This window comes from Eubalaena glacialis, chromosome 9 (assembly GCF_028564815.1).
Source record: "Eubalaena glacialis isolate mEubGla1 chromosome 9, mEubGla1.1.hap2.+ XY, whole genome shotgun sequence".
NCBI classification, from domain to species: Eukaryota; Metazoa; Chordata; class Mammalia; order Artiodactyla; family Balaenidae; genus Eubalaena; species Eubalaena glacialis.
Window position 1 is genome coordinate 98,397,093 of NC_083724.1, and position 27,972 is coordinate 98,425,064.

Here is a 27,972-nt window from a genome sequence, read left to right on the forward strand (position 1 = left end):
CTGCCCCTTCCAGCCTTTGTAACCTCTTCCCCTCTCTATGGAAGGGCTCGTTTTAAAGGTCCCTCAGTAAGCCCTTCCCCTTTCTTTAGAAGGTCTCATTTTAAAGGGCCCTCTGTAAGCTCTTTCCCTTGACTATGGAAGGGCTCATTTTAAAGCAGTTATCTTTATTTTCATGCTGTTATTTTACCAAGGGAGAGATGTCACTGCTGGGAATATGTACCTTGTTACAGCACTGGTCAGAGCTGATTGGGTGGGGGGATCTGTTTTAGAGCTCCCCAGAGCCTGTGATAGAAACTGTATTGAGAAAAAATGTGCAATGGGAAAAAATGCCATCTGCCCCTACTTCATAGTAATGTGGAACACACAGTACATCTGCATCAGGTGAGTATAGGTCTGTGGGAGAACTGGAGTGGGAGGAGGAGCTTCTAGGATGAAAGAAAGATATGTAGGATAAAAACACATTGCCTTGTTAGAATGAGGATAAAGCCTTTTTCTTTCCCTTCGATAAGCACCCTTTGCTGATTTAATCCAGAAGAATGTTTTGAGCCAATGAAGTGTGGTAGGCTTTGGTGGCGGGGGAGAAAAAGGGGATGCAAAGATGACTTTGCAATCAAGTGCTTACACTCAAGATATCTACAATCCTCTAGAGAATGTGAAGAAAACAACCCATGTATAAATAGCTATAATAAGTTAGATTGTGATAAGTACAAAAGAGAAGCACATCAAAATACTGGGAAGATTTGGAGGGTGGGGTGTGAGAAGCCACATCTGTTTATGGGAGAATCAGGAAGATGAACTGAGATGGGTGACCTTTGACACAGACATTTGAGGTTGGATAAGACTTTGATAGATGCAAAGGACAGCATTAATAAAGACACAGAAGCCGGAAAATACAGACCATATTTGAGAAATAGCAAGTAATCTTCAGCTGGAGTATAAAAAGATGTAAACATGAACTAAAAAGCTCAAAAAGCATTACTTAAATGTAGATCATGGAAGTCTTGAAAGATGGGTTAAGCACTTTTTTAAAAAATTAATTAATTATATATTTTTGGCTGCATTGGGTCTTAGTTGCTGTGCACGGGCTTTTCTCTAGTTGTGGTGCGTGGGCTTCTCATTGTTGTGGCTTCTCTTGTTGTGGAGCACGGGCTCTAGGCGCGTGGGCTTCAGTAGTTGTGGCTCGCGGGCTCCAGAGCACAGGCTTTGTAGTTGTGGTGCACGGGCTTAGCTGCTCTGCAGCCTGTGGGATCTTCCCGGACCAGGGCTCGAACCTCTGTCCCCTGCATTGGCAGGCGGATTCTTAACCACTGCGCCACCAGGGAAGCCCTGGGTTTGCTTTTGAGAGTTTGTTACTCCCCAGCAAGGTCCGCTTTTTTTTTCTTTTTTTTTAACATCTTTATTGGCGTATAATTGCTTTACAATAATAGTGTGTTAGTTTCTGCTTTATATCAAAGTGAATCAGCTATACATATACATATATCACCATATCTCTTCCCTCTGCATCTCCCTCCCTCCCGCCCTCCCTATCCCACCCCTCTAGGTGGTCACAAAGCACCGAGCTGATCTCCCTGTGCTATGCGGCTGCTTCCCACTAGCTATCTATTTTACATTTGGTAGTGTATATATGTCCATGCCACTCTCTCACTTTGTCACAGCTTACCCTTCCCCCTCCCCATATCCTCAAGTCCATTCTCTAGTAGGTCTGTGTCTTTATTCCCGTCTTACCCCTAGGTTCTTCATGACCTTTTTTTTTTTTTTCTTTGATTCCATATATATGTGTTAGCATACGGTATTTGTTTTTCTCTTTCTGACTTACTTCACTCTGTATGACAGACTCTAGGTCCATCCACCTCACTACAAATAACTCAATTTCGTTTCTTTTTATGGCTGAGTAATATTCCATTGTATATATGTGCCACATCTTCTTTATCCATTCATCTGTTGATGGACACTTAAGTTGCTTCCATGTCTTGGCTATTGTAAATAGAGCTGCAATGAACATTGTGGTACATGACTCTTTTTGAATTATGGTTTTCTCAGGGTATATGCCCAGTAGTGGGATTGCTGGGTCATATGGTAGTTCTATTTTCAGTTTTTTAAGGAACCTCCATACTGTTCTCCGTAGTGGCTGTATCAATTTACATTCCCACCAACAGTGCAAGAGGGTTGCCTTTTCTCCAAACCCTCTCCAGCATTTATTGTTTGTAGATTTTTTGATGATGGCCATTCTGACTGGTGTGAGGTGATACCTAAGATCCACTTTTGAGACGTGGATTTCAGAGGCCTTCACATGAGACATTATGGCTAATGTTTAGAAATGGATGAGATTACCAGGGGCAAAGTGAAGAGGCCAAAACAATATTGGGGAACACTAGCCATTAAAGAGCAACCCTGGTGGCACAGTGATTAAGAATCCGCCTGCCAGTGCAGGGGACACGGGTCCGATCCCTGGTCCGGGAAGATCCCACGTGCCACGAAGCAACTAAGCCCATGCGCCACAACTACTGAGCCTGCGTGCTACAACTACTGAAGCCCACGCGCCCAGAGCCCGTGTTCCGCAACAAGCGAAGCCACCACAATGAGAAGTCCGCGCACTGCAACGAAGAGTAGCCCCCGCTCACCGCAACTAGAGAAAACCCACACACAACAACGAAGACCCAATGCAGCCAAAGATCAATAAATTAAATAAGTAAATTTTAAAAATAAATAAATAAAGTACAATGGTACATCTTAACTATTTAAAAAAAAAAAAAAAAAAAGAGAAACCTGAAAGGCATGATAGGTGGAAGCCAAGTAAGCAAAGAATGTCCAGGAGGAAGCACTGTCTACCTTTTTATAAGGTTGATCACTGACTGAAAAATTAGTGTGTCATCGTGGTTAAAACCTGGAACCAGACTGCTGGGATCAAATCCTAGGTCTGCCACAAGGTATCCAATCTTTGTTTTCCAATTTTCACACCCCCAAAAAATAAGAATAAGTAAATGTAGCTCCCTCATAGGGCTATTTTTTTTTTTACACTGTATATCTTAATTTTATTTTTTTTTGACATCTCTATTGGAGTATAATTGCTTTACAATGGTGTGTTAGTTTCTGCTTTATAACAAAGTGAATCAGCTATACATATACATATATCCCCATATCTCCTCCCTCTTGCGTCTCCCTCCCATCCTCCCTATCCCACCCCTCTAGGTGGTCACAAAGCACTGAGCTGATCTCCCTGTGCTATGCAGTTGCTTCCCACTAGCTACCTATTTTACATTTGGTAGTGTATATATGTCCATGCCACTCTCTCTAAGTTTGTCCCAGCTTACCCTTCCCCCTCCCCGTGTCCTCAAGTCCATTCTCTTCGTCTGCCCCTAGGTTCCTTAGAACCATTTTTTTTTTTTTTTTTTTTTTAGATTCCATATATATGTGTTAGCATACGGTATTTGTTTTTCTTTCTGACTTGCTTCACTCTGTATGACAGACTCTAGGTCCATCCATCTCACTACAAATGACTCAGTTTCGTTTCTTTTTACCTCATAGGGCTATTGTGAGGATTAAATGAATAAATGCAAGTAAGGCTTTTGGAAGAATGTCTGAAAATGTTCTTTACATACCACCTATTACTATTAAGTATTATTCATATGGTACAATTTGGGGAAAATAAATTCAAGAAAATTAAGTCAGTTGCAGTAGGTTAAGGACCATGTGAGTAGAGAAGTAATTAAGGCCAAGGTAAGACAATTCTTTTCCCAAAAGATGGAATTAAAAACGAAAGAAGGACTTCCCTTGTGGTGCAGTGGTTAAGAATCCGCCTGCCAATGCAGGGGACACGGGTTAGATCCCTGGTCTGGGGAGATCCCACATGCCGCGGAACAACTAAGCCTGTGCGCCACAACTACTGAGCCTGTGCTCTAGAGCCCACAGGCCACAACTACTGAAACCCATGCACCTAGAGCCAGCGCTCGGCAATAAGAGAAGCCACCGCCATGAGAAGCCCGTGCAGTGCAAGGAAGAGTAGCCCCTGCTCACCGCAACTAGAGAAAGCCCGCGTGCAGCAAAAAAGACCCAATGCAGCCAAAAAAAAATAAAAAATAAAAAAAAACGAAAGAAAAATAATGCAGTAGTTTAAGGAGGAACAAAATTGATTTAGGAAAAAAGCTTTAGTTTTAGTGACTTCAGGTGATTTTCTAAAAGTATTATATTTGTTTCATGAATTCAGTGATCATTTTTATTGTAGTATTTGGGAGGAAATAAGGATAGATGGTCAATGAGATTTTTTTTTTTCTACCTTGAAGTCCTTAATAAACCCAGTAAGTTGTAGTAATTCATTTGTTTCCAAACTTTAATGGATTTCAAGTGGGTAATATTTTGTATTTACCATAAAATGGGATTGTGGCAGAAGCTTTAATGCAGTTTTGGTTGCTTATGATTTTTATTAGTGATTTGTCTTTTGCAAACATATAACCAAAAATGCTTAACAGCTGTGGGATGAAAAACACAAACATTAAATACAGGAAATTAATTGCAGTGATTTCAGGAATCATTTCCAGTATTTTAAAAATTTTGCTGTCTTTTCTTTTTAGAAAAGGTTAATTTAGCTACTTTAAGCTTCTCTGTTCAGATCATAGACTAATCTATTTGTTTAGATGATTCTAACCTTAGCACTAACCTTATGAATTTAATTTAATTTCAAGAACTGGATTCTTACAATTTCAGTGAACATTTCACTTCTACTTATGTTCTTATACGTGGCATGATGTCACAATTTTATTTTTATGATATATTGTAGAAAATGGATTTAAAAAAAGAAAGAAATGAAATTTATTAAAACTATTAAAACTTTAGAACATTTTTATTTTAGGATGATTATCATTGTTAGGTATTCTTCTGTTTTTAAAGGACTTCTTAATCTTTAATTTTTCTTGCAGTAAATTATTGTCCAGTGTAACAGTTATGCATGTTTCATGAATCTTTATGGTTTACAAAGCACTTTCACATATACTTTTATTATTCAGTTCTTATAGCAACTTATTTGATCAGTATTCTCATCCCTACCCTTTATAGATGAGAAGGCAGGTTCAAAGAGATTGTGATTTGCCCAAGACTATAAGTGGAACTGGACTTCTGTGTATGTTTTTCCAACTCAGAGCTCTGTATCCCTGGGCTCTTTCTGTTACATCACTACTGGTGCTATTATTTTAATCACACTTTAGTCTTGCCCCTACAGGTTTACCAAACAAAAATACTAACTATTTTGTTTCAGGTTTCCAAATTTGTGTCAGAATTTAGAAATTAAGTAAATTTTCTATAAAGCAGTAGTTCTCAACCAGCTGCAATTTGGCTCCACCCCTTCCCCCGGGACATTGGTGTTTTGGGGAGAAATTGTTGATTGTCACACTGTGGGGCCGGCGTGCAAGTGCTGCTGGCATCTAGTGAGTAGAGACCAGGGAGCTGCCAGACATTCTGCAAAGGACAGGATAGCACTCCCCACAGAGAATGATCCAGCCTAGAGTGTCAGCAGTGCCAGAGTTGGGGAACCTCACTATGAAGAAGAAGACCTATTTACCCATTCTTGACCTGGATATCCAGACCCTCCACCCCATTTTACATATCTGTAAGGTACTGCTCTCCCCAAAATTATTTAAAGTCTAGTTTTTGAGGTGGTTTACCATAAAGGTGATTATCTTTCATGGCACAGGTATAATTTGGGATATTTCGGTACTATTATTAAGAATAAGCATTAACACTTTACTAAAAATGTTTTAGTAAAAATATAAGAGTTTTATGAAAAATAGTTTATGTTCCTGAGTGGGAGAAGAAAAATTAAACCAAAGCAAAATATTTTATTTCAAACCAATATTTTAATGTTCTCCTTATTTTCTAGTTTTACTTATGTTGAACACCAACAAAAATATATGTAAGTACTCTTAATTTTTATACAGAGCTGTGCATTCTGTTTAATGCTCTGCCTATTCGGTTATACCAGGTGTGTTTTTCAGAGTTATCCAATTTGTGCATATTTAAGGAGACAGTTTGGTGTAGAGTTGATAGTATCCAGTCTCTTCCAACGAAGGTCTTACAAAGGGACATCTCAAAAATATTCCTCAGCATTGAGGTGACAGTGTTATATAACCTAACAATTGACACACTGTTAAAAGCTTATAATAACTGTGATAATAAAAAGTGTGAGATTTTATATAAACACTCACTATGCATTTCTATAGAGGTTTTATAATCAGGTAATAATAGTTAAAAAGAAAAGCATGTGCTACAGCTTGAAAAAAGCTGTTATGAATAGCATCTGTTGAGTTGGTAATAAACACTTACTGAAGGCTTTATTATAAGGAGTTTTAAACATAAAGACAGTAAGGCTCTAAGGCATGAGAATTTGAATAAGATTATATCAAACCATACTTAAACATTATTAGAAATATTACAGTAATACCCAAGTTTTTAAAGACAGAATAAGAATAATATAACATACTCTTTATATAACCGTACTTGTCAATTTTCTTTTTCTAATAACAGATGAAAGAGCACAAAGTTTGTTAAGTCAAGCATTCCATTTACAGTACAGTTCTTTTTTAAATGCACTTGATAACAAAGTGTTAAATACTGAATGTCTTATTTTTTGTTACTGAGAAAGAACATTCAAGCATGAGATTTATGCAAAATCATTTATATGTAAAAGGAAACTGCAACAGATACTTATTTCCTTTATTCCTGATGTATCAATAGTTTTTGCAAAATTCTGTTGAAATTTTTTGTCGTACAGTAAGTCAGTGGACTTACCACATGGGAATAGATTTTTTGCTTATGTGCATAATACCACCATTTTAAATACAGTTCAAGTATTCCAAATGTAACAATTTTTGAATTTTACATTAAATGGATATCACTAATTACTAATTATTACTTTCTGAAGTTCCCAAGCTGAACACTCATTCTGCTCAAAACACAACGAAATGTTGCAGGTTGTACTTCCCAATACTTCACTGGGTTGTTGAATAAACTTATTGCACTGTATAAAGACTTCTTCATCTTTGGCACTGTTGGGCAGAAGTCATTCACTCCCACTTTCGTAATTGAATTAGAATGAAGGAAGATTATCTGTTGTAGTGGGGAAAGAGTGGATTAAAAATACATGACAAATGTAAAAAGAAGATATTCTGTTTATAGTCAGCATTTGTTCATGGGTTTGTCTCTTTATTTTACACTGATTTGAATATATTTTGCTTAAAGTATATGTGCCTGTTTATGCCTGTTAAATACTTATTACAAGGACTCAGGCTTCTGTGTTATATACAAAAGTGCTCTATGTGTGAAGTGTGGCGTAGGACTCATGCCAGTACCCAGGGCACACTGCCTGGTCAGCACATGCCACTCTCCTCTGTCTCTGTCTCTCTCTGTCCCTCTGTCTCTGTCTGTCTCTATACACACACACACACACACACACTCACGCACACACGTATAGGTGTGTGCGTGTCTGTGTGTGTATGGTTACTTCAGTGCCATATTTACAATAATGTGTTTTAAAAGTATTAGAAATGAGCAGAAGAATGAAATTTAATGCTCTAAGAATTAGACTTGCAATATGAATGTGAAGAATTTTTAGCCAGCATTTTCTGTGATCAAAGGGAGAAGTGTAGAGCTGCTTTTTTGTAAATTTTATAGAAAAATATGTCTATTGACATCTTAAATATGTATCTATAATACAACATCAATAGTTGAATTTTTATTTGCACCAATGGATAAAATACAATTTTATAGGCTGTGTATGTGTCTTATTAAATTATTACTCAGAAAGAATGGACAATATAGGACCTTCCCTTCATTCCCTTTAATAGCCCTTTAAATTTCTTCTTTGGATTTTTTTGGCAACTGAGACTTCTGGGAAGTAAAAACAATCTGCTTAATTAACAGTGTTTTGGCATATTAGAAAGAAGGAGCCTTTTGCTGGCAAGGCTAAGATACCAGTTCTAGCCGTTGTTACCTCTAGATTTTGCCTTGGTGAGATTGATCTGAGCCAGTCATGAGAACTGTAGGCACTGCTAAAACCTCTAGTTTTCTGTTGGAGTCCCTGCCGTCCTCTATTAATCTTGGAGATTTTGTGACAGATGCATCATACGGTTTCCTGGCAGCCCAGCAGCAGTGCAAGATGTAGTTTACCACAGCATTGACCTCATTGAGAATGGGGAACAGTGTTGAACATGAGTGTGTTTGCTTTGTGGACATCCGTTGAATTGTATCCTTATGACTATGTGTTATAATTCTGTTCATTTTTAAAAATGCTAGCAATAGTATGGATAGATTTAAGACACCCAGAAGCTGGGATCAGCGTTGTGGAGTAAAGTACTCAAAGACTGGACAGCTTGAGGGAGGGAAGGCTCTGGTCGTGCTCACTGGTTAAATAAACATTTAAACGCAGCATTTGAAAAAATCAAAGCAAAAGTCATAATCTTGAAATGAGCATCTGCCTATATAGCACATCCATTTTGATGGCTTCTATTTCACAGGCTTCTATTTGTGTAGTGAACAAAACTTGTTTAAAGAAAAATTAGAAAGAAATCTAGACGCAAGTGGCTCAAGGCCCAGTTTTGTTCTCAATGTGTTTTTCCTTGGAAGATGAGGAATTGTATATCAAGGAAAGCACATGAGAAATATGGACTAAAGTGACATGAGATTAAGTAGGGATTCTTAATTTGAGGTCCACAGATGGGAATCAGGAGGATCTGTGAAACTCCTAAAATTATGTGAAAATATTGTCTCATTTTTGATCTTGGGAGTATCTAAAGCTTTATCAGATTCTCCAACAATTCTGTGGCCCCTCCCAGCTAGTCAAGAGTTGCCAGATTAGAAGGGAAAGTTTTCTAGTAATGAAGAACAAGAAATGTGTGCCCTTAATGCTCCAAATACTGACTTTTGATTATATATTCTGGCCTGAGTTTTTAAAAAGCATGCACACTTCTAATGTGGCACCACATTGATAGTGAAAATACCTGGGACTTCATCCACATGCTCTGCCTTTGTGAAATGTTTCCAGAATGAAAGGTTATATAATTCTACTTGATTTCCTCCTGACCGGTCCTGCCTTTACATAGCCACTGCCACCCCAGAAACCTGAAATTAGCTGTGTCCACACCTTCACCACAATGGCCTTAGCAGTTTCAGTAGAAGAAACAGAGGGATGGAAATGGGTACCTGAGCGTTTTAGCTGATATCTCAATAGAAACTGGTATTCTAACACTCTCCTTGGCATAAAACACCTCGGGCAACCTGGAGGGTCTTTAGGGTGTGAATTACCATTGCTACTTGATTGGTCTTTGCTCCAGATACTAATATGTTTCATAAAAACAAAGAAAAGTACTAATATCTGCAAAACACAAGTAGAATGTTTTACCTGGAGGTATTTCAACTCCTGTAATCCTGAAGGGATTTTTTTCAGTTTATTGTTTTCCAAGTGTATTTCTCTCACACGTGGTATGTTAGCAAGACTTCCATTTTCGATATCTGTGATTCTGTTGTTTCCTAGACCCAGCCTAAAAATAACATAAAATGCATCAACTCTTGAGCAGATGGTATGATACACTTAGCTGCAAACACCACTACTGAGTTAGAAATATTTGTATATATGTTCAGAGAAAGGTATTTCATGGTTTCCTTTAATAACCTATTTCAGGATGTAACAGCCCTCTCCTCCACTGTCAGAAAATTTTCTGTCTAACCTATATGCAACAAAAGGGACATTTGGAAAGCGTCCCTTTTCTCATTCCACTTGCTGTCCCTCTTCCATTACTGAGACAGAATGATAGCAGTTCCTTCTAGTTTTCCCTTAATTTTATGTCCCTGTACACATTCTCCAAGAAGTTTCATTAATATCTTCATCATATGGACTACCACTTCCAAGTTAGGATTTGGGGGATGTTTACCTTTGCAGATCTTTGTATCGTTTAAAATCCTCTAGTTCCACAGTTGAAATTTTATTATAATCTAAATGTAGCTCCAGTAAAGTTGAAGGTAGTTCTAGTGATAAGAAAAGACATATGTGTGTTAGATCAGGTTAAGACCAAGCCCTATTGATTATTTGTTTACTTGTTAAGTTTCACATTATAGGCTTAGGCAGTTTTGGGGGAATCTGCTTTTTTTTAAACTTTTTATTATGGAAAATTTCAAACATATACAAAAATAGAAACTAGTATTATGAGACACCATGCTGTTGCCCATCTTCAACAATTATCTCCATTTTTCCAATCTTGTTTCATCTACGCCAATAGTTGTTTATTATTGATTTGTTTATTGACTTGTTTTTATTCATTTTTTTTTTGCTGGAGTACTTAAAATCAAATTTCACACACATAATGTCATTTCACCTGTAAGGACTTCACTAGACATCTCTAACCCATAAGGTCATCTTTTTTTCCCCTTACATAACCATCATGTTAGTATCACATCTAACAAAATTAGCAACAATTCTTTACTATCATCTAGTATTCCTCTCCCTAATGATCTCAGATGTATCGTTTTACAGTTGACTTGTTCAGGTCAGGATCCAAATGAAGTTTACAGGATATATTTGGGTTTTATATCTCTTTAAATCTCTTCTTCTATTACTCTTTCCTTTTTCTCCTTCTTCTATTGATTTGTTTCAGATATTAATTTGCTTGAGATACTCCTTTGTAGATTGGGCTGTTGGCCTCCACATAATATAGTTTATCATGATTTCTAGCCCCCTTATTTCTTATGACCTGTAGTTAGATATAGAGACCAGATTAGATTCAGCAAATCACTCTTTCATCTGACGGTCTTTGCACTCATTCATTGATTACTGCAACCTAGATTTATTATTTCATTAAGAATGGGAAAATGGTGATTTTCTGATTTTGTCATTCGTTATTCATTTATTAGGTGAGATTGTTCTCTAAAGAATTTTCTTTCATTAATTATTTACTTACTTTATAATACAATTTTTATAGAAAAAGCAGCATAAATGCTTGATTTTTTTTCAAGTAATGAATTGGTGCAATGCCCAGAGGTGACCAATGAATTGTTTTTATATCATTATGAACATATGGATTTTTTTCCCTGTTTGATATGTTTGATCCACTGCAGTATTTATTCTTTTCAATTAATAGTAGTTTCTGCATAAATTAAGAGAAGCATCTTCAGTGCCACCTGGCACATGGCAGGTACCTTGTGAATGCACCTTCTCTTCTCACACCTTCATGTCTGACCCCAGCCCTCCCCAGATTAACTGAAGCTGGAATGAAAGAGACTAACCAGAAAATTCAGTCAGATCTCATTTTCTTAATCCTACACATAAGATTATTTTTCAGTCAAAAGTTCTTGTTAGCTAGCTAGGAAATGCATTCGTTTTTCAACTCTTGCTAAAACATTTCCTTATTTTATTAGTAGTAATGACTGTTGAAGGTAAGTTTGTCTTCAAAGACCTTAAACACTAATTGAGCAAGTCTATCATGTATACAAAAATCACTAGAAAAATATTATAGAGTGTGCCAGTCTATTCTAGAATATGCTGTAGCAAGTCAAAGACAAGAGAAATCTCTGTGCATGTTGAGTCAGGAAAACTTCTTGGAAGAGGGTTTGTAGAATTTAAGGGGACTGTCCTCTCATATGGATTTGGGTAGCTCAGTGACTGCCAACATATATAATATACTTTCATACAGATATTTCTATACCTACCCTATCTTCAAACAGGTCTCTCCTCCCCTCAACACAATACTATTATGTAACAGAATTTTCCAAATGAATAGGAAGGAGAACAGTTTCACTCTTCTTATGTTAACTTGTCAGGTCTGGTAAGAACCCTCTGGACCTTGGCTTAATTCATCCTGTCACAATGGGTAGTGATGATTGAATTATAACATTTGGGCAGTCAGCCTTAACATTTGAGCAAATAAGTCATAAAAACAAAAAACTGGCTTTTGAATGTCATAAGGATCTTAAAGCAGTAGTTATGTAAATTTGGAGATTTGAAATTTAAATTTCTAAAGACATAAAATGTTCCTTTAGACTTTGGAAGAATCTTGAGAATTTCATGAGGAGTTAAAACTTCATTTTTAAGATACACTTTGAAACCTGAAGAGAGTTACTCTCAGGATGTTTTGTAGTATAAGAAATCTGCTGATGTAAATATAAAGAGCGATGATAACTGCGGGACCTCAGAGCCACAGCTCTGGGGTGGCGCCCTACTCTTCTGCTCCAGTATATCCTCTTATCCTCTCTGCCTCTACTCTGTCCTGTCCTCTTCCTCTTCCCCCTCACTCTATGTCAGCTTCCAGCTTATGAAAGGGATTTTATTTAACTTGTTAGGTACAGTATGTATTTTTGTTGTTGTTGTTCTAAAGATTAGAAGGTAAATATAATATTTTAGGTTTCTTGTAGAAAAACAGCCATCTCCTTGAAACCTAAATTAAGGTTGTTTTTAATTGTGTAGTTCTGAATTAAACTGATTTTTTCTATACTAAAAGAAATTGTCTTTCCACTTTTACTTTAGATAATTTTCCTCCTAAATGAAAGATTAATAATAGCAGCTTTACTTAATTAATAATAGCAGCTTTGCTGGGTCTTTTAAATTATCAACATATATTTGTTTTGTTAATCTTCTGGATCATCTGAGTAGTAGAAAAGGGGTTACAGTAAACTAGAAGAAAACAGGTTATTGCTGCTTTTACTATGGAAACTGAAAGACAGGGCTGTTTGAAAGGAAAATGTGTTATTAATCATAGGGGTTATTTCTGATCCAGGTGTTAGCATAGAAGAGAGAGAGAACTTGTCAGGGAGGAGGAAGGTGTGACCTTGAGCATGGGTTTGGAGAAAGGCAAATCCAATCTAGTTAATCATCAGGCTGGAAGCTTAGAAATAATGCATTAGAAAACTGGTCCAGTAGCAAACTTAAGAAGCATTTTACTTTGAGGCACCAGCTTCAGCTCATATGATAAAGAGCACAGTGCTCATTCTGGTATTGGTTATGTCACGAGAGAGCGTTTACTATGTGCCCAACATTGTCTTCAGACCTTTCTGTGCATCAGCCCATTAATCTGCACAGCACCCCTGTGGAAAAAAAATGAGGTATAGAGTGCCTTGCCCAGAGTATACACCTATCCCTGCCAGAGCCAGCGTCTGCCCCAGTCCCTCCTCACAAGCCCCACCCTGAACCACTGCTGCAAGGCTGGGAGAAAGGTCTCTGGCCCTGTGCTTCTTCCTCTTTCTTCTCTACAGGATTCTCACCTCTAACAGACACTTCACAGAATGACAAGTATAGATGAGTAAATGTTAGGAAAGAGACAGAAAATAAAAAGTTCTTTGCTTCTTAATGTTTGTTCGTACTGGGAAAAAAAGATTCTGGTTTCATACTGTCAAAAAAAGAAAAAAGAACTACATATGGCTCTTGATGTGTACATGAGAAAACACTAAATTTCATACTACACTGACCAGATATACTGGTAAAAAGGATTCTAACTGCACTGTGGTTTTGACAGTGTGTACACTTTACAACCTTACGTTTAATGGTCATTTTAAAATGACAATTCAATAAATACTGTATAAATACAAACCTTTAGGAATTGAGGTCAGTTTTGCTTCTGCAATTCTGATATGAAACACTGTTACCCCTTCAAATGCCCCTGGTTCAATCCCATTGTTATCAAGAGGGTTTGCACTCATTTCTGTTGGGGGAAATTATATAATTTAGCATACATATGTTGTATGTGAAGGAAACTCACAATGCAGAGAAGCACGTCCCAAGAAAATTCTAAGAAGTGTGAGCATTATCGTTCACTCTTCTTCACTCAGTATATCTGTTTCTGTGTCTATCTACTCTCCTTTCTGTCAGTCTCAGAAAAAGACTGCTTTGTATTACATAGGCTGGAATGTATAACAGCTTTACTATTTTGCTTTGAATTACTAAGTCAATAACTTACTTATCACTCTTTTCCAACCATGATCATAATCAAGGTTTCGTTATAGTAATGTAACATAGGAAAAAAGACCATCCTTCATATAATTCAAAACCTTTGTGTTTTCCAGTGTACATTTATTTATTTGTCACCTAAACTTTTAAAATTGTAAGTCAATTAGAAATTACTTGATTAACAGAAATATAACTGAGGAATGCCAGAAAGTGAAGCTATTTGGTTTAGTGCCAGGCACTTGGTTGAATTAAATGAGTAAATAAATGAATGAGAATATTGGTTAGGAATTTTGAATGGATATAGAAGGGGAAGATGGCATGGTTATACCATGGGTGTTAGAAGTAAAATAGTGTGTAGAATTGGAAGTATACAATAAAAACGCCTTAGCTGAATAATCTTCAAAGCAGATAATGAAAAGTTAGATGTACATTCCAAATAATATCTGAATTAATGTTGTAGGTTGTATTTGAGTAGTTTTTACAATACATTAAAAATGATACCTTTAAATTAAATAAGAATAACAGATTGTAACCAATTAAGTGCAGTCAGAAAACAGAAACCACACTAAGGGATTCTTGAGAGTGCAGAGTGCATGTGTATTTATATTGCAAAAGGTGTATTTCTTTAAGTGCTATAAATTTTGTTTGATACTTTCATTGATTTATGAATCGCTTATCTAGGTACAGCTTATTAGATTCAAAAAATTAATTTTGGAAATTATCAGTCCTAAAGTTGTTAATGATGATAAAGATCTCTACATCTGCATATTGCTTATAATTTTAAAATGTTCCATTTATTTGCAAAAACTTACCTAGCACATGTAAAGAATTCATTCCTTTGAATGTCTCCTTTTGTATTTTCTTAACTTTATTGTCATGAATTCTGAGTTCTGCTAATGATTTGGGAAGATTAAGTGGTATTTCACTTAGTTGATTGTGGGACAGATATAGCCTTCGCAACTTCTTTGTGGTTAGAAAGGCTTTGGGGTGAATCTTTGTTAGCTTGTTGTTGTTCAGAATCAAAGCCTAGATAAAGCATAGAAAGTTACACCATATCAGGAAGTGGATTTGATTTACCAGTATTCTACAGTGATTAGTCACTCATGGAAATCAATGCAAATTATGTCAGTCATATACTTTATTAACCATGTAAATAATTCTCCAGCCCAATCTAAGCTTAAAAAAAAAAAAAATTTACTACTGAGTTGGAACAGTGCAAAGCTTTAACGATTGGTTTCACACCTTTGGTTTGTCTTTGAGTAGGTGACACGTGTTTAAGGCTCCCCTCTCCCATTTCTCTTCATGGAAGTGATGGATAGTATTATCTTTATCTTATCTTTTTTTTTTAATTAATTAATTTATTTATTTGGCTGCGTTGGGTCTTTGTTGCTGCGCGCGTGCTCTCTCTAGTTGCAGCGAGTGGGGGCTACTCTTAGTTGTGGTGCGCGGGCCTCCCATTGCGGTGGCCTCTCTTGTTGCAGAGCACGGGCTCTAGAGCACAGGCTTCAGTAGTTGTGGCTCGCGGCCTCCAGAGCGCAGGCTCAGTAGTTGTGGCGCACAGGCTTAGTTGCTCCGCGGCATGTGGGATCTTCCCGGACCAGGGCTCGAACCCATGTCCCCTGCATTGGCAGGCGGATTCTTAACCACTTGCCACCAGGGAAGCCCTCTTTATCTTATCTTAAAAGCTATTCAGTCTACAAAATTAACTTCAGTACACAACAAATACATTTTTGCATGATTTTATCTACTCTTAAAACCTCACCTCTGTCTTGTTTACTAATGTTTACCATTTTCCCCAGAATAGAGGCCTGTAAGAATAAACTCTTACAAAGTGCCCTCAGCATTCTGGCATATTTTAGACACTGGGAAAATGGTAGTAGTTTCTGGAGAATGACTCAACCTCTTCTCAGTTCTGTGACTATTTCTCAGTGCAACGTGGCAGCACTCTCCAGAGAAGACACAACCCCAGAGAGTGAAAGAGCTTAATGCAGCCTGAATCTTTGTTCCCCACAGCCAAGCCCTTTGCGACATGTTGAGGGTTCTGACTGCAGCCATCTTGATCTGCTGGGGTGCGGAACTTCAGAACCAAAACTGGGAAAATCCTTGGTAACCAGGGCTTGCCACTCACCTAGTAACTATTTTCAAAACGTGCCAGATTTTGCAGAAACAATTTTGAATGTTTCACAAGGGCAGTGGCATTCCTAGGACTTTTTATTCCTCTCTGCTAATCTGGATCCTCTCATTCTTTCAGGGAGCAGCTCTAGATTCTTTCCTTTTATGATTTTTGTCCCTGGTTCCATTCTACAACAATCTTCCCATTGTTTCCAGAATGACTTTATATACGCCTTTCTGGTGTTATTCACGTTGTTGCTGTTTCACAGAAGAAATACAAATACTTCGGCAGTTAAACTCCCTTTACTTATTATGTTTACTGGTTTCACCATAGGCCCTTAGTGTCTCCTTTTTCTTACCTTCCTTTCAGACACATCACTACTTTTAACAATTTCAACTGAGATAGGTTAAGCCTAGAAGAATTTAAAATACATCTTGTTACCACTGGTAAAATATACTCCTTTCTGTGTGTGCCGCACACCCCATGTCTGTGACAGTGTGGAATCAGGCTCTCCCTCAAACCCAATTTCAAATAGAATTAGAAATTTTACCTGCTAAAATCTAGAGGCTCAAAATGCTAAATAGAAAAATAAGAATCTTTTAAATCTTAGAAAATTGAAATATTAATGAGTATAGTAAGGAAAAGTTCTTTTTCATCTTTAGAGATCTAGAAAAAAAAGCCATACAGGTATATTTAGTCAATTACGTTATATTGCACGTGCTGCTGTTAGAGCTTTGTGGGTTTGGGTACTGCTTTTCTTACATTGTACATTAATGAGTTCCTGAAAATAATCAGTTTTATTATTTTAGTGTATAATTACTTTGATTACCTAAATAGAACCTAAATAGATCATAAGGACCACTTATATGAATTCTTAGCCCACTGCCTTTCCACCTGGCTGTTATTCAGTAAACATCAGTTGAATTAAATTATTAATTGAATTAAATCTATAATTTTTCATTAACTAGACCACTGCTGAATAAGAGGGATTTTGTCACTCATCATACACAGAAAAGTAAGACTTGTTTACACAAACACAAATACAAGCAATCATTTTAGCAGTGACAGAGATTTTCACTTAAATATTTGCATATATTCTTACATAAAGTGAGATGAGTCCTTTAAAATCATTTTCTTTGATTTCCATAATTTTATTGTTTTGAAGGTCAACCATTCGGGTATCAAATGGAATGTTGCTTGGGACAGAGGACAAACCTGAGAAATAAACAAACACATTGCATATATGTTATATGCTAAAGATGAAATTGCTGATATGATAGAAATGTGCTTTTTTAAAAAATTCATGGTTACCATTAAGTAATAGATGACTTAACTTGTAACAGATGACAAAAACATTGTTCTTTGGAAAGGCCTAAAGATCTTATCAAGTAACTTTATTTTTACAAGATGTCTAGCTGGTTCTAGCTATCACCGTTCAGTCTGCTGCAAGGTGACATTAAATGGAGCTAAGTTGGGGGGTTCTAATATGACTACGAGGAGGAGACCTACGGCTGAGGCACAGCTTCTGCTGATGGACTTTTGACTAAAGAATATTAACATTCTTTGCAGATTTTCAGGCAGTTGTAGTGCTAAATTGGAGCCTGTGGGTTTTGATCATTTTAAGAAGCATCAACATGTAGAAAGTTGTGCTTAGAAAATAGATAAATTTTTTTCGTGTACACTATCAAAAACTTTACTACCCATTTCCTTTAATAATGAGCTCCTCTAATTAGTCCTAAATTATTTGATTTATGAAAACTTATTCATCCATAACATATCATTAACATCTAGGTGTGTAGTATACCTTTACTGAATTTATCACCCACAGCCTTAGCTCTTTTCGAACTGTGTACTCTAGTAATAGCTTTCTTTTCTCTCATCTCAGCAGCTGCATCTTCCTTTTTGTGCAGGTACTCAGTAAATGTTAATTACATTATTTAAAGACTTAAATGTGTTTTTCCTCTCTTAAAGAAGCAGAAAATTGCCAGGAGCTGTATGTGGCGCATTTCTTCCTTACTTTCCTTGCTTTCCCTAAATGGCTGAACGTGTGCACCTCTGATTGTTGTCAGACATTCCGTATGTTATTTATGCTTGACGAGCATGGGGCCTTCTTGGTTTTCCCCAACATTTTATTTTTGAAATGTTCAAACATACAGAAAAGTTTAAAGAATTTTACAGTGAAAACTCATATTCCTTTTTCTCCCATCAACATTTTACTACACTGTACTTACTGTCCATCCATCAATTTATCTTTCTTATGTATTTTAAAGTGAGTTTCAGATATTACTACACTTTTAGTGGAGCCATCCTTACTCCTGAAGAGTAGTATTATATTTAATAGCCCCAAATTGAAGAATTCAATATTGAAATACTGTGAATATCAACATTCCACTTGACAGCCCTCAATACTTTGCCCTTTATACTTTAAAATTGACAATTCTTTTAAGAAGTTTGACATAGATGGAAAGGGGGGAAAGGGGGTAACTTGATGGGTTACCAAGGTAACAGCAGTTTTGTTAGGAGATTACTTTGGTTTTAGAAAATGAAGTGGAAGGTCTTATAGGAAGGTAGAGGTTCTGCAGACAGGATCTAGTAACATAAACTTTGACAAACCTTCCCCTACCCTACCCCTGATGAATTTGGAAGCTCTGAAAAAAATTTCATTTCCTGCGGGAAAAAGATTGTTAAGTGTCCTTTTCATCTTCAGTTGTCATGGGGGACCACTATATGCTGCTAACAGTGCTGTGTCATTTTAAAGGTATGTGTCATACTATTACAGATATTCTTGGGTGAATTTTATTTAGATTTTTTTCAAAGCTAAATATTCAAGAGACCATGTAAGTAAAACACTATTTGCAACCAACTGTCTGTCATGAGGCAGTTTGGTTTTTCTCAGTCCTTTGATGACAGTCACATACTGGAGCAGAGCTATGCAGTGTTTCCTTCAAGGTCTTTAAGTTGAAGTAGATGACTTTGTGCTGGAGTGAACATGAAGGCCATCACACAAGGATGGTGTGTGCTAAAGGTGAACATCTCCTTAGTCAAAGTCTTACCCAGAACCAACCCAGTTTACATCCAGCAGTATCAAAGTAGATACATAACATTTTTATCCTGATCTTTGTTTAGCAAAGTGTTTTCTCAGGCTTCAACTCTACAAATTGATAGTGAAGTTTTTTCCTGCCTGGGATGCAGCTTAAAAACGACAGTACCAAAAGAAAAAAAAAAGACCTTCCGATACTCCCTAATCTAACCTTTTCTCACACCAGGGTCTGTTTCAGCTTCTACATTTCTCCTTCCTGCCGCTCTTCCCACAGTCATTCTTGCCTGTGCTTCCAGACCAGCAAACGTTGTTTGCATCTTGTCATTTCTTTCTCACAAGAATACCAAAGGTAAAGCTTAAAACCCATTTTTTCCTGGCCTGTATATTCCATTAAGACTTTACCAGCGATTCCAGCTCATAATAATATCCTCTTTTTTGGATGTTTTTTGTTCACCTTTCTCATTATGTCCCATAATAACACATTTTTTTAAAGTCTCTGGAGTTCACTGTAACAAGCTTTGACTATTGCCACGAATGCTGTGGCAGTAGGAAATGAATCTAAAGCTTTCAGAGGCACTGTCTGCTCATATGCGCTCTGGAAGTGGCCTTAATGGGCCTCCAGGTCCAGAATGGGAGGTGTGTGCCATACTTTTGGTTTCCCACAGTGGGTCAGGTCTGAGCCATCTCCTCTTTTGCAAATAGCTGAGTACAACAATTCTTGATGTGCATTCCTGTTACACCTCTCCCTGAGTATGCCCTTCTATTTGAGAGCACCTTCATTAAAAGTATTAAAAGAATAAAATACTCAGCAGAGAATTACACATTTTAAAGAGACTTTAGAAAGTGGTTTTTAGTTCAACCATTTATTTTCTAGATAGTTTTAAACCCAAACCATTCAAAACAAATAGAGTATTGTCTTTAAAATGTCTAGATTAGAGATTTCACAAACTCTATAACCTATTTATTGTTCTGGATGGGCAACTTATTTTGTTATGGTAGAATTTTGCTAGGAAGCACAGTTTCAACCAGCTGACACTCTATAAGATGAAACCACAGTGACATCCATTCTCTCTAAAGGAAATTAAAATGAAATACTGATTCAAATTTGGGAAGAGAAGGAAATGTTCTGTATATGAAATTTCCATTGTTTTCCTCTGATTTTCTGGATTTTAAAAATAAGTTTGGATGTACTTCGGGGTTTGTTATACTTTTCAAAAATTTAAATGAAAAATTCCTTTACAATCAGCTGATTTTTGAAATTTCAGTGAGGTCTTTCCCTATTCTTTAAATTTTGTCAAAACGACATTATTCTACAAAACAAGTTGACATGTGTCCTTACCTAGATCAGAACAGTGTACAACTCTCGAGTAGCATTGGCATCCAAACGGACATGTTGGAAACAGATCGAATGGGAAGAAGGGGTTAATTGGCTCTCTTGTTGGAAAAAGAGAGTTGTCAGCATCACCATCACCTTTGTCTTCCATGTCCTTCAGCATCATATTCTTCAGTGTCAGGTACGAAGGGTGAAATAAGGGTTTGGCAGAGCACAAAGTCAAGAACACTAGCAGCACATACTCCTTCATGTTGTCCTGTGTAGGGGACCAATCTAGAACTAAGTAGACATTGAGGATTAAGTTAAAGTTTAAATAAATACAGTTCCTGCTGCTGTACATTTCTCAGAGCTGGCAAGAGTACAATGAAATGGCATTCTAATTTATTACTAGTGTGAGAGTAAGTTTATTAAAAGTTTTTGGAAAGCAGTTCAGCAATATGCATTGGAAGCTTTATAAATATCTTTATTTTTCATCTAGCAGTTCTACTTTTGGCATCTAGTCTCAGGAAACAATTCTAATATGCATAAAGGTGTTCATCAGAGAATCATATATAATAGCAAAAAAATTAAAGATAATACTAATAGTTAAAGAGAAATAGTAAAATAAAATAGGGTTTATTTATTCCATGAAATACCTTGGAACCCACAAAATGTTTGCAAAGATATTTAAAAATATGAAAAACTGTTTTTTGAAATAAAATATAAAAAAGCTATACATAGTATACTTACAAACACACACACAAAACCTGGCACAAATATACCTAATTGATGATAATATTTGGACGGTGGAGTCATGAATTACTTGTATCTTTTTTTTTCTTTAATTTCTATACTGAGCAATAAGAACTACATTTATACTTAGGAAACTAATAAATGTTTTTAAAAACAAAAACAGATTATCACACCTGACTATTTATTCCTAAAATCCTTCCATTGCCTTAATATCTATGTCACTTTTAAAGTAAAATCCTTCATGTCCCCTTAGTACGTCTGGAAGTTTTCTTTAACTTCTCTCCCACCATCCTCCCCAGCCTCAATCTCAGAGTTGGTTACTTTTTCCACAGTGTTATTGGATTTCTTCCTTCCAATCTGTTCCATTATCTAATACCTGATCCAAAGCATCTGAGGTCCAGGCTATTCTTTCTTACTCATCTTTCCACTGAGTTCCTTTTGTTTAGTTTTTTTGCAGGGGGAGGGCAGGGGGTGCTTTCAGTTGTATTTTTTAAAGCCCACGCAAAACTGGAATGTACGAGTGAGAACCTTCTGAGAATAGATTTGTTGTCATCTGATGGCGGATATTCCCACAGGTATGTTTACATATCATGGTTTCTTAACCATCAACTGTGAAACATACATTCTTTGTAATTTTCAAAAATTAAAAGCATTATGATATCATCTAAAACAGACTTATGCCTGTCTTCTCTTTGGGGCATGCAGTTAGCTTCACATAATGCCCATTGGTGAGGCTGTATCCTGGCAGGAGGGAGTCCACACCCAGCCAGGTCATCCAGCAGTGTAGCTGTCCTGCTATGCCTGAGCACCAGATAGCACCTTAGCCACAGAGGGCTTCTAGAGTCAGTCAGAATTGGTCCAGCCTCAGTAAGACCTGGCCCTCCAAATCCTTGAATTATGCCAGCTTCTTACAATTTTCTAGAACCCAGAAATCAGCTTTAATATCTCTCCACAGCCTTGCTTTTTTTTGGACTTAAGAATCAGAAATGAATTAACTAACTTAATTAAAATATTCATTTATATATCTTTTAATCATCAGAGAAAGGTTTTTTAAAAAACCCTACTGTCATCAGTGATTAACCTGATAACTAACATTATTTAGCTCTTGGAAATCTATATGGCAACAAGTACATTTTGCCCACTGGGTGGCTGGACATGACCAGCCTTATCAGGTTTCCCCTATGAGAACTCACACTCAATTGTGCTAGGAAAGGGGAGATTACAGGACACAGAACAGCAAAAGCTTTTTATATTTTTATAATCTTATTTTGAATCCCACTTCAGAACCAGTTCTGTCCTTCCATCTCTACACTGCCTTGTGGAATTGTCAATTCAGTTTATTCTAGATACGTCTCTCACATTAACCAGGAGGGCTGAGAGGTGCAAAGAGCTTCAGTGGCTTCCCCAAGGCCACATAACCAAATTGAACTGGAAATTGAGATAGAGCTCATGTGTCCCAACCCATTCTTTGCATCTTCTGCTGCAACCCACAAAGGAGCACTCTCTTTTATCTTCTTTTATCTAGTGGCCTCTGTCATCTCCTCCTTTCCAGCCAGTCCACACGTTGCTATCCTGTATACATCTGTACATAAAGGAGTGCACTCACAGCTTTCGGAGGGTGGAAATGGGAGTGGTTGTGTGGTCAGATTTGTATGGTACAGAGAGAGATTGTGCTGGCAACTCAAGGGCCAGCAGCTTCTGTCAGCCGGCCCTGGGGACAGGCAGGTTACTATTCCAGTCACCCTGGAATCCTGGCACAGGCACCTGGTTTTGGTCAACTAGGCTTCATTTCCAGCATCACTTTGGCACATCATTTCTGCTTCTTAGCTGCCTGCCTAACTATGCTCCATTATGTTTCTTGACCATAGGCTTCTTTGTGGTTCCTGGCTCCTTAATGCTTGGTGCCCTGCCTTGCCTTGACTTCCACAATTCTCATTCTTGAGCTAATTTAGCTCTTGGTCCTTAGCAAAACCAAAGCTTGTCTCTGGTACCAATTTATTCTTTAAGATTGTTCTGCATCGCAGCTCTATCTTCTAGGTCCATAGCTGCCCCTGACCTTATTTGACCTTGGTAGAGAAGTTAGTGAATTAAATGTCATTTGAGGTCATGTCTCTGGCTTTCTTTGAGGTTGCTGGAGTTTTTCATTGGGCATTTATCAAGTACCCACTGTGTACCAGGCATAGGGTTAGGATACATAATCCGTGAAGTAGAACATGTTTGGATGTTCAGTGGACATGCTCCTCCCTATCCACTTCACCCATGCTTCCTTGCTCAAAAAACAACCACAGCTCCTAATCCGCTACTCTCAGGTAAGTGTGGGATTGTTGTAAAAGTTAATACTTGAATGTCAGGTACGCTAATAGGAAAACTAAAAAATAAATGCTCAAGTTAGCAAATAGAACTAAACTGTGGGTGGTCAGTGCTGGCTGTGTACACTGTGGCTCTAACATTTTGGAAGAATCTCCAGATGTGTGGTCCCCAGACTCTGAAAATAAAATTCTTCACCATAAGTTTGTGTACTCCTCATAAATCTCAGTTTACTATTTGAGACCAATAGAAATAAAGACATCTATAAAATATACATACACTAAAAAAAGGTTGAAATAGAATACACAAATCTAATAAGAGGGGTAGTGGGCTTATGAGTGAAGGATTATTTTGTCTATGGTGCATATTTTTAAAATTATTATTTTGCTTTTTAAATATTTTAAATAGCAATCTGCAAGAAAATTGTCTTTGCTCTGGTCCTCCATATACTTTTGCCTTTTCTTAACACTTCTAGAAACATTAGACAGTACAATTAAAGGTTTCCCATACACTGCCCCCTCAAAATTCAACCAACAGTGCCTACCTTCAAAATAGTCTGGAGCCACAATTTCTTGAGGGCTAGCACCATTTACTCTGGTCCATGGGAGATAAAAGAGTTTTAATAAAAAGTTATTTTTGAGTTGGTTCGTTGTTTGAGTTTCATTATTTTTGTAGAAACTTAGAGATAAATAGGCTGTAGCTTCCCTGTCTAGACCAGAAAAATCTATGTAATGCATAATATACCAGAAATATAGACCTAAGAAAACTGTAAAACTTTAAAAAATACATGTAACAAGAGGAATATGTTAGAGATCCAAAGTGGGAAGCCAGGATGCAATGTCTTGGCTTTCCCTGTAGCCTGGCAGCAGGGCCAGGGATTTGCCTTCACTCCTGCAAACCCCATTTCCTGCTGCAGTCATGTTGCCCTATGATGTAGGAGAGCCCTGGAGCGGGGTGCAGGCTGGGATGAGGGGGAGCAGAGCATTTGTGACAGACTTAGAGGGACACTGGTATGAGGAGCAGAGCTGGGAGGAGACACGGAAGACCAGTGCTCAGGTGAAAGAGAGGAAGAAAGCCAAGCATGAGGGAGGGGGCTTATTTCTCTTACATGTCCCCTCCCAAAGGGCTGCTGGTCAGCCTACCTGTGGGGTCAGGAGGAGCTTCAGCCAGTGTCCCTCCCTTCCTGTCTCTTCTTTCTTACACTGATAAGCTACATGAGTTCCTCCCTGCCTCAGATAAGATGGCGACTCTGGCCTGCTATGTTAGGCAGTGGCTTGTCTGTGGTAGTTGGAAAGCTTTCCAGTTGCTGGCTGGTGGGGGCAGCCACCAGTCATGCCCTCCTGGACCCTTCCCTGGTGAGTGAGAGAGGAGACATGTGGAAGCAGGAAATGTCATTTAGTTGAAACTCCCTCCCAGTGTTGAAGTTTTCCTCCAGAACATTGTGGACCAGATGGTGTGTCTGCTCTCTGATTGCATGACTCCAGTGAGAGGACTCTGGGAGCACACCTCCTCAAGAGGCATCCAGTTCCACTGCTGTCCATCTGTGGTTGACAGGAAATTCTTTATATTGAGACCAAAAATGCCTTCTGTCATATTCTTCTCTCTGTGCTACTTCTGTCTTCTGTTAGTTATATGAAATTAACCTGATCTTTTTGCATTCTCTTATCCTGTTTACTTGAAAAGAGAAGTCATGAGAACCTTGATTCCATGAGGAATTAACCATTTATTCCCTTCATTTGAGATGGCAAAGCCTTGATAAAAAAAACAAGTGATTATAGACCCCAAACCTTGCCCTATTCTAGTTAAGCAATTTTTTATCAGTAGAAAAATATTGGAATGTCCAAGAGGGAACACTAAATAGCAATGTTTTTCCCCATTATTCAGAGAGTGTAGGGAATATTGTTTCTCATTTAAATGATGACTCTTAGTTGTTTGTCTTATTTTTAAATTTTGAGTTTATTAATATGGCTCAAGCTCTTATTTGTTTAGTTTTGGCAGTATTTAGATTATGTTATTTTTAAAACCTTTAAAAATGTTTATGTCTTGTTCTCAAGAAAGCTCAGTATTTCCCTGATTTAGATGTTTTGCCAGAGTTTCTTACTCATGGAAAACTTTGAATTTTGGTTTCAAGTTTCTCTTACTCTGAATAATATTTGAAATATTATTTCAGTGCTACTGCTGTTATTACTAAGCTATGGCACATTAGAGCCAGGAGAGGCCTTTGAGACTTTGCTACCATGCCCTCTTTTATAGCAGAAGCCAAAGCTGGCCTCCTCACTGCTGCATTGTCCACCCTTCTGCTTGGCCTCCTCTAAATGGGTCTTATTCCCACAGTGACTTCCAGACAGTAACCAGACTCTCCTCGGAGAGGATGGGGTGAGAGACTTGGCCACGTTCTCAGGACTGGAAATGTAGCTTGAGAAGTGTCTTTCTGAACTTACATAAGCTCCTATTTTCTGCTTAAATGTTCCACAAACTTGAATGGAAAATTTGTCTAAGTGCAATGGTATTTCCTCTCAGACACTATTATTAGGAAAATAAGTCACTGTGCTTTTAAATCCTATGCTTAAAGTTCTGCTTGGCTGAAATTCCTCTCGATTCACAAGTACCAATAATAGTTTTCAGTATATAAATGTGATATAACATGCTCTGTATTCGCAGAAGGAATCCAGACTAAATTCAGGTGTAGTCAAGGCGCAGCCTTGTAAATGGAGGAGTAAGTTAAACTTTGGAAACTTATTCACAGTACCTTTTTGTCATGGAAACTGATACTTTTAAAGCCTATGATTTCCTTAAAGAAATACTTAACTTTCCCTTGAAAGTATAAATAGCAGCTGATTGAAGAACTTGCTGGCTGCTTTTCCTTTTATATGTTTTGTCCTTCATCAGTTTTTCAATGCATCTAGCAACCTAGCTACTGTCTTTAAAACAAAAAACTCCTACCTCTTCATTTTTCTGTTGTTTCCTATGCTTCCTTAAAACTTGTGCTTGTAAAGTTAATCTCTTTCGTCTCAAACCTCAGATCAGATATCTGAATATTCTTTTTTAATTAAGTAGTTGTAACAGAAGACTGCATATCCTCAGTTCTTTCCACCACTACCCTATATGGCTAAATACTAAAAACGTCAATATGCTTTTACACGTGTGTGGGCTTATGATTTTTTTTTTAAACAACTCGATTCTTGGTGGGATTTTTAAATTATTTTTAGAGAGATATAGACCCCCTCAGATTCTTTGTGACTTAATCCTATATACCATGTGGCTACTGTTTATGGCTGCCACACCTCCAAATAGGTTAACAAGAAAGAATGCTGTGTTGTATTAGATTACGAGGGAGTAGAATATCAAATACATTGTTTAATTTTTTAAAATCTCATATTAAATAAAAAATTTACTTTGGGAGGGGACAAAGGAAATCTTTGTTTTACATTCTGACTGTATTTTGTGAAAAGAAGTTTCTAATCTTTCACATTGAATATAGGGCTAATTAAACTATTGCTGATAAATATTCTTTCTTAGAGTTATATGGATCTCCATTTTAACTGTCCAGTGTCATTTCATTACATAAGAATAAGGAAGACATTTATCAAGGCAAAATATGAATATTCAAATATGTAAGTAAAAACATTTGAATAACTCGTATATTTTTAAAATACCTTAGAAAATATCATAGTTTCACATTTTGAAAAATTTTTTTACTGTTTTCACTTAATGTATTTGTAATATCCCCAAACTTTCTTATCATTCATTATTAAGGTAATGTTATTTTCTTAAAAGAACATATTCACAAGATATTTGTTTAAATGATTTTAAAAATCAATCATGTTAACTTTTATGGTAAAGTATAATGACAGGTTATCATTTAGCTATTTAAAAAAGTCGCAATTATGTTGAAAGTAAATCCATTATATGTAAAACATAAAAGCTAGAGTAATTTTAGATATGTATTTAAGTGCTATTTTTTAAGAAATTATACAGATAAACTTTAAACTATATTATATAATTTACAAGCATTTATGTTAATAACATTAATGTCCCCTTAGTATTGACTAAAACAATTGTACACTAGTACATGAAAAAAAGACATGAAAACATACCTTGTAAGAAGAGAGTAAGTTCTCTTGAAAGTAGAATTTTCCACCATGTACTACTTATCTATAACGTAAATGTTCTCAGCTACTATTTAAGAAGAAAATATGAGAAGGTATTACATTTAAAAGAAAAACACCCTTCTGCAGAGCCTGGTGTGGCTGCACCCTGGGTGACACTGGAATAAGCTGCTTCCACAGATTAGCCCATGTTAGTACTGAGAAGCGAGATTAAAACTTGTTACTGCTCATATGTTTTCCATCACTGTTTGTATCGTAGCCAAGACTTCTAGCTAAACTCTAGACGTCTACTGGAAGATTCTGAAGAAAAAAAAGAGAGTTTAATAATTCATGGCAACTGGCCATTGAAAGTGCAGTCGAAGTCATTCAACAAATACCTGATTTGAAAAAAATACTTTATGAAATTCTTAAATGAATGAATAC

The 27,972-nt window shown here is 37.0% G+C and overlaps 2 protein-coding genes across 5 annotated transcripts in view; one reads left to right on the forward strand and one right to left on the reverse strand.

Moving 5' to 3' along the window:
• The window catches only part of CENPP (centromere protein P), a 238,686-nt gene that overhangs the window by 115,465 nt on the left and 95,249 nt on the right, over nucleotides 1-27,972 (forward strand). The gene's annotated exons all lie outside the window — the stretch shown is intronic.
• Nucleotides 6,473-27,764, reverse strand: ASPN (asporin). Of its 3 annotated transcripts, none has more exons than XM_061199329.1 (9): nucleotides 27,538-27,764; nucleotides 23,985-24,034; nucleotides 20,408-20,680; nucleotides 17,131-17,243; nucleotides 14,728-14,941; nucleotides 13,560-13,670; nucleotides 9,915-10,008; nucleotides 9,386-9,524; nucleotides 6,473-7,095 (listed from the first exon to the last, which is right to left on the reverse strand). In XM_061199329.1, the coding sequence occupies exons 1-9, from the start codon at nucleotides 27,582-27,584 to the stop codon at nucleotides 6,898-6,900; spliced, it is 1,239 nt and encodes a 412-aa protein (XP_061055312.1). In that variant the 5' UTR covers nucleotides 27,585-27,764; the 3' UTR covers nucleotides 6,473-6,897. The 3 variants fall into 3 exon arrangements, with proteins under 3 accessions (XP_061055312.1, XP_061055314.1, XP_061055313.1); XM_061199331.1 differs by lacking the exon at nucleotides 27,538-27,764 and adding an exon at nucleotides 24,583-24,605; XM_061199330.1 differs by lacking the exon at nucleotides 23,985-24,034.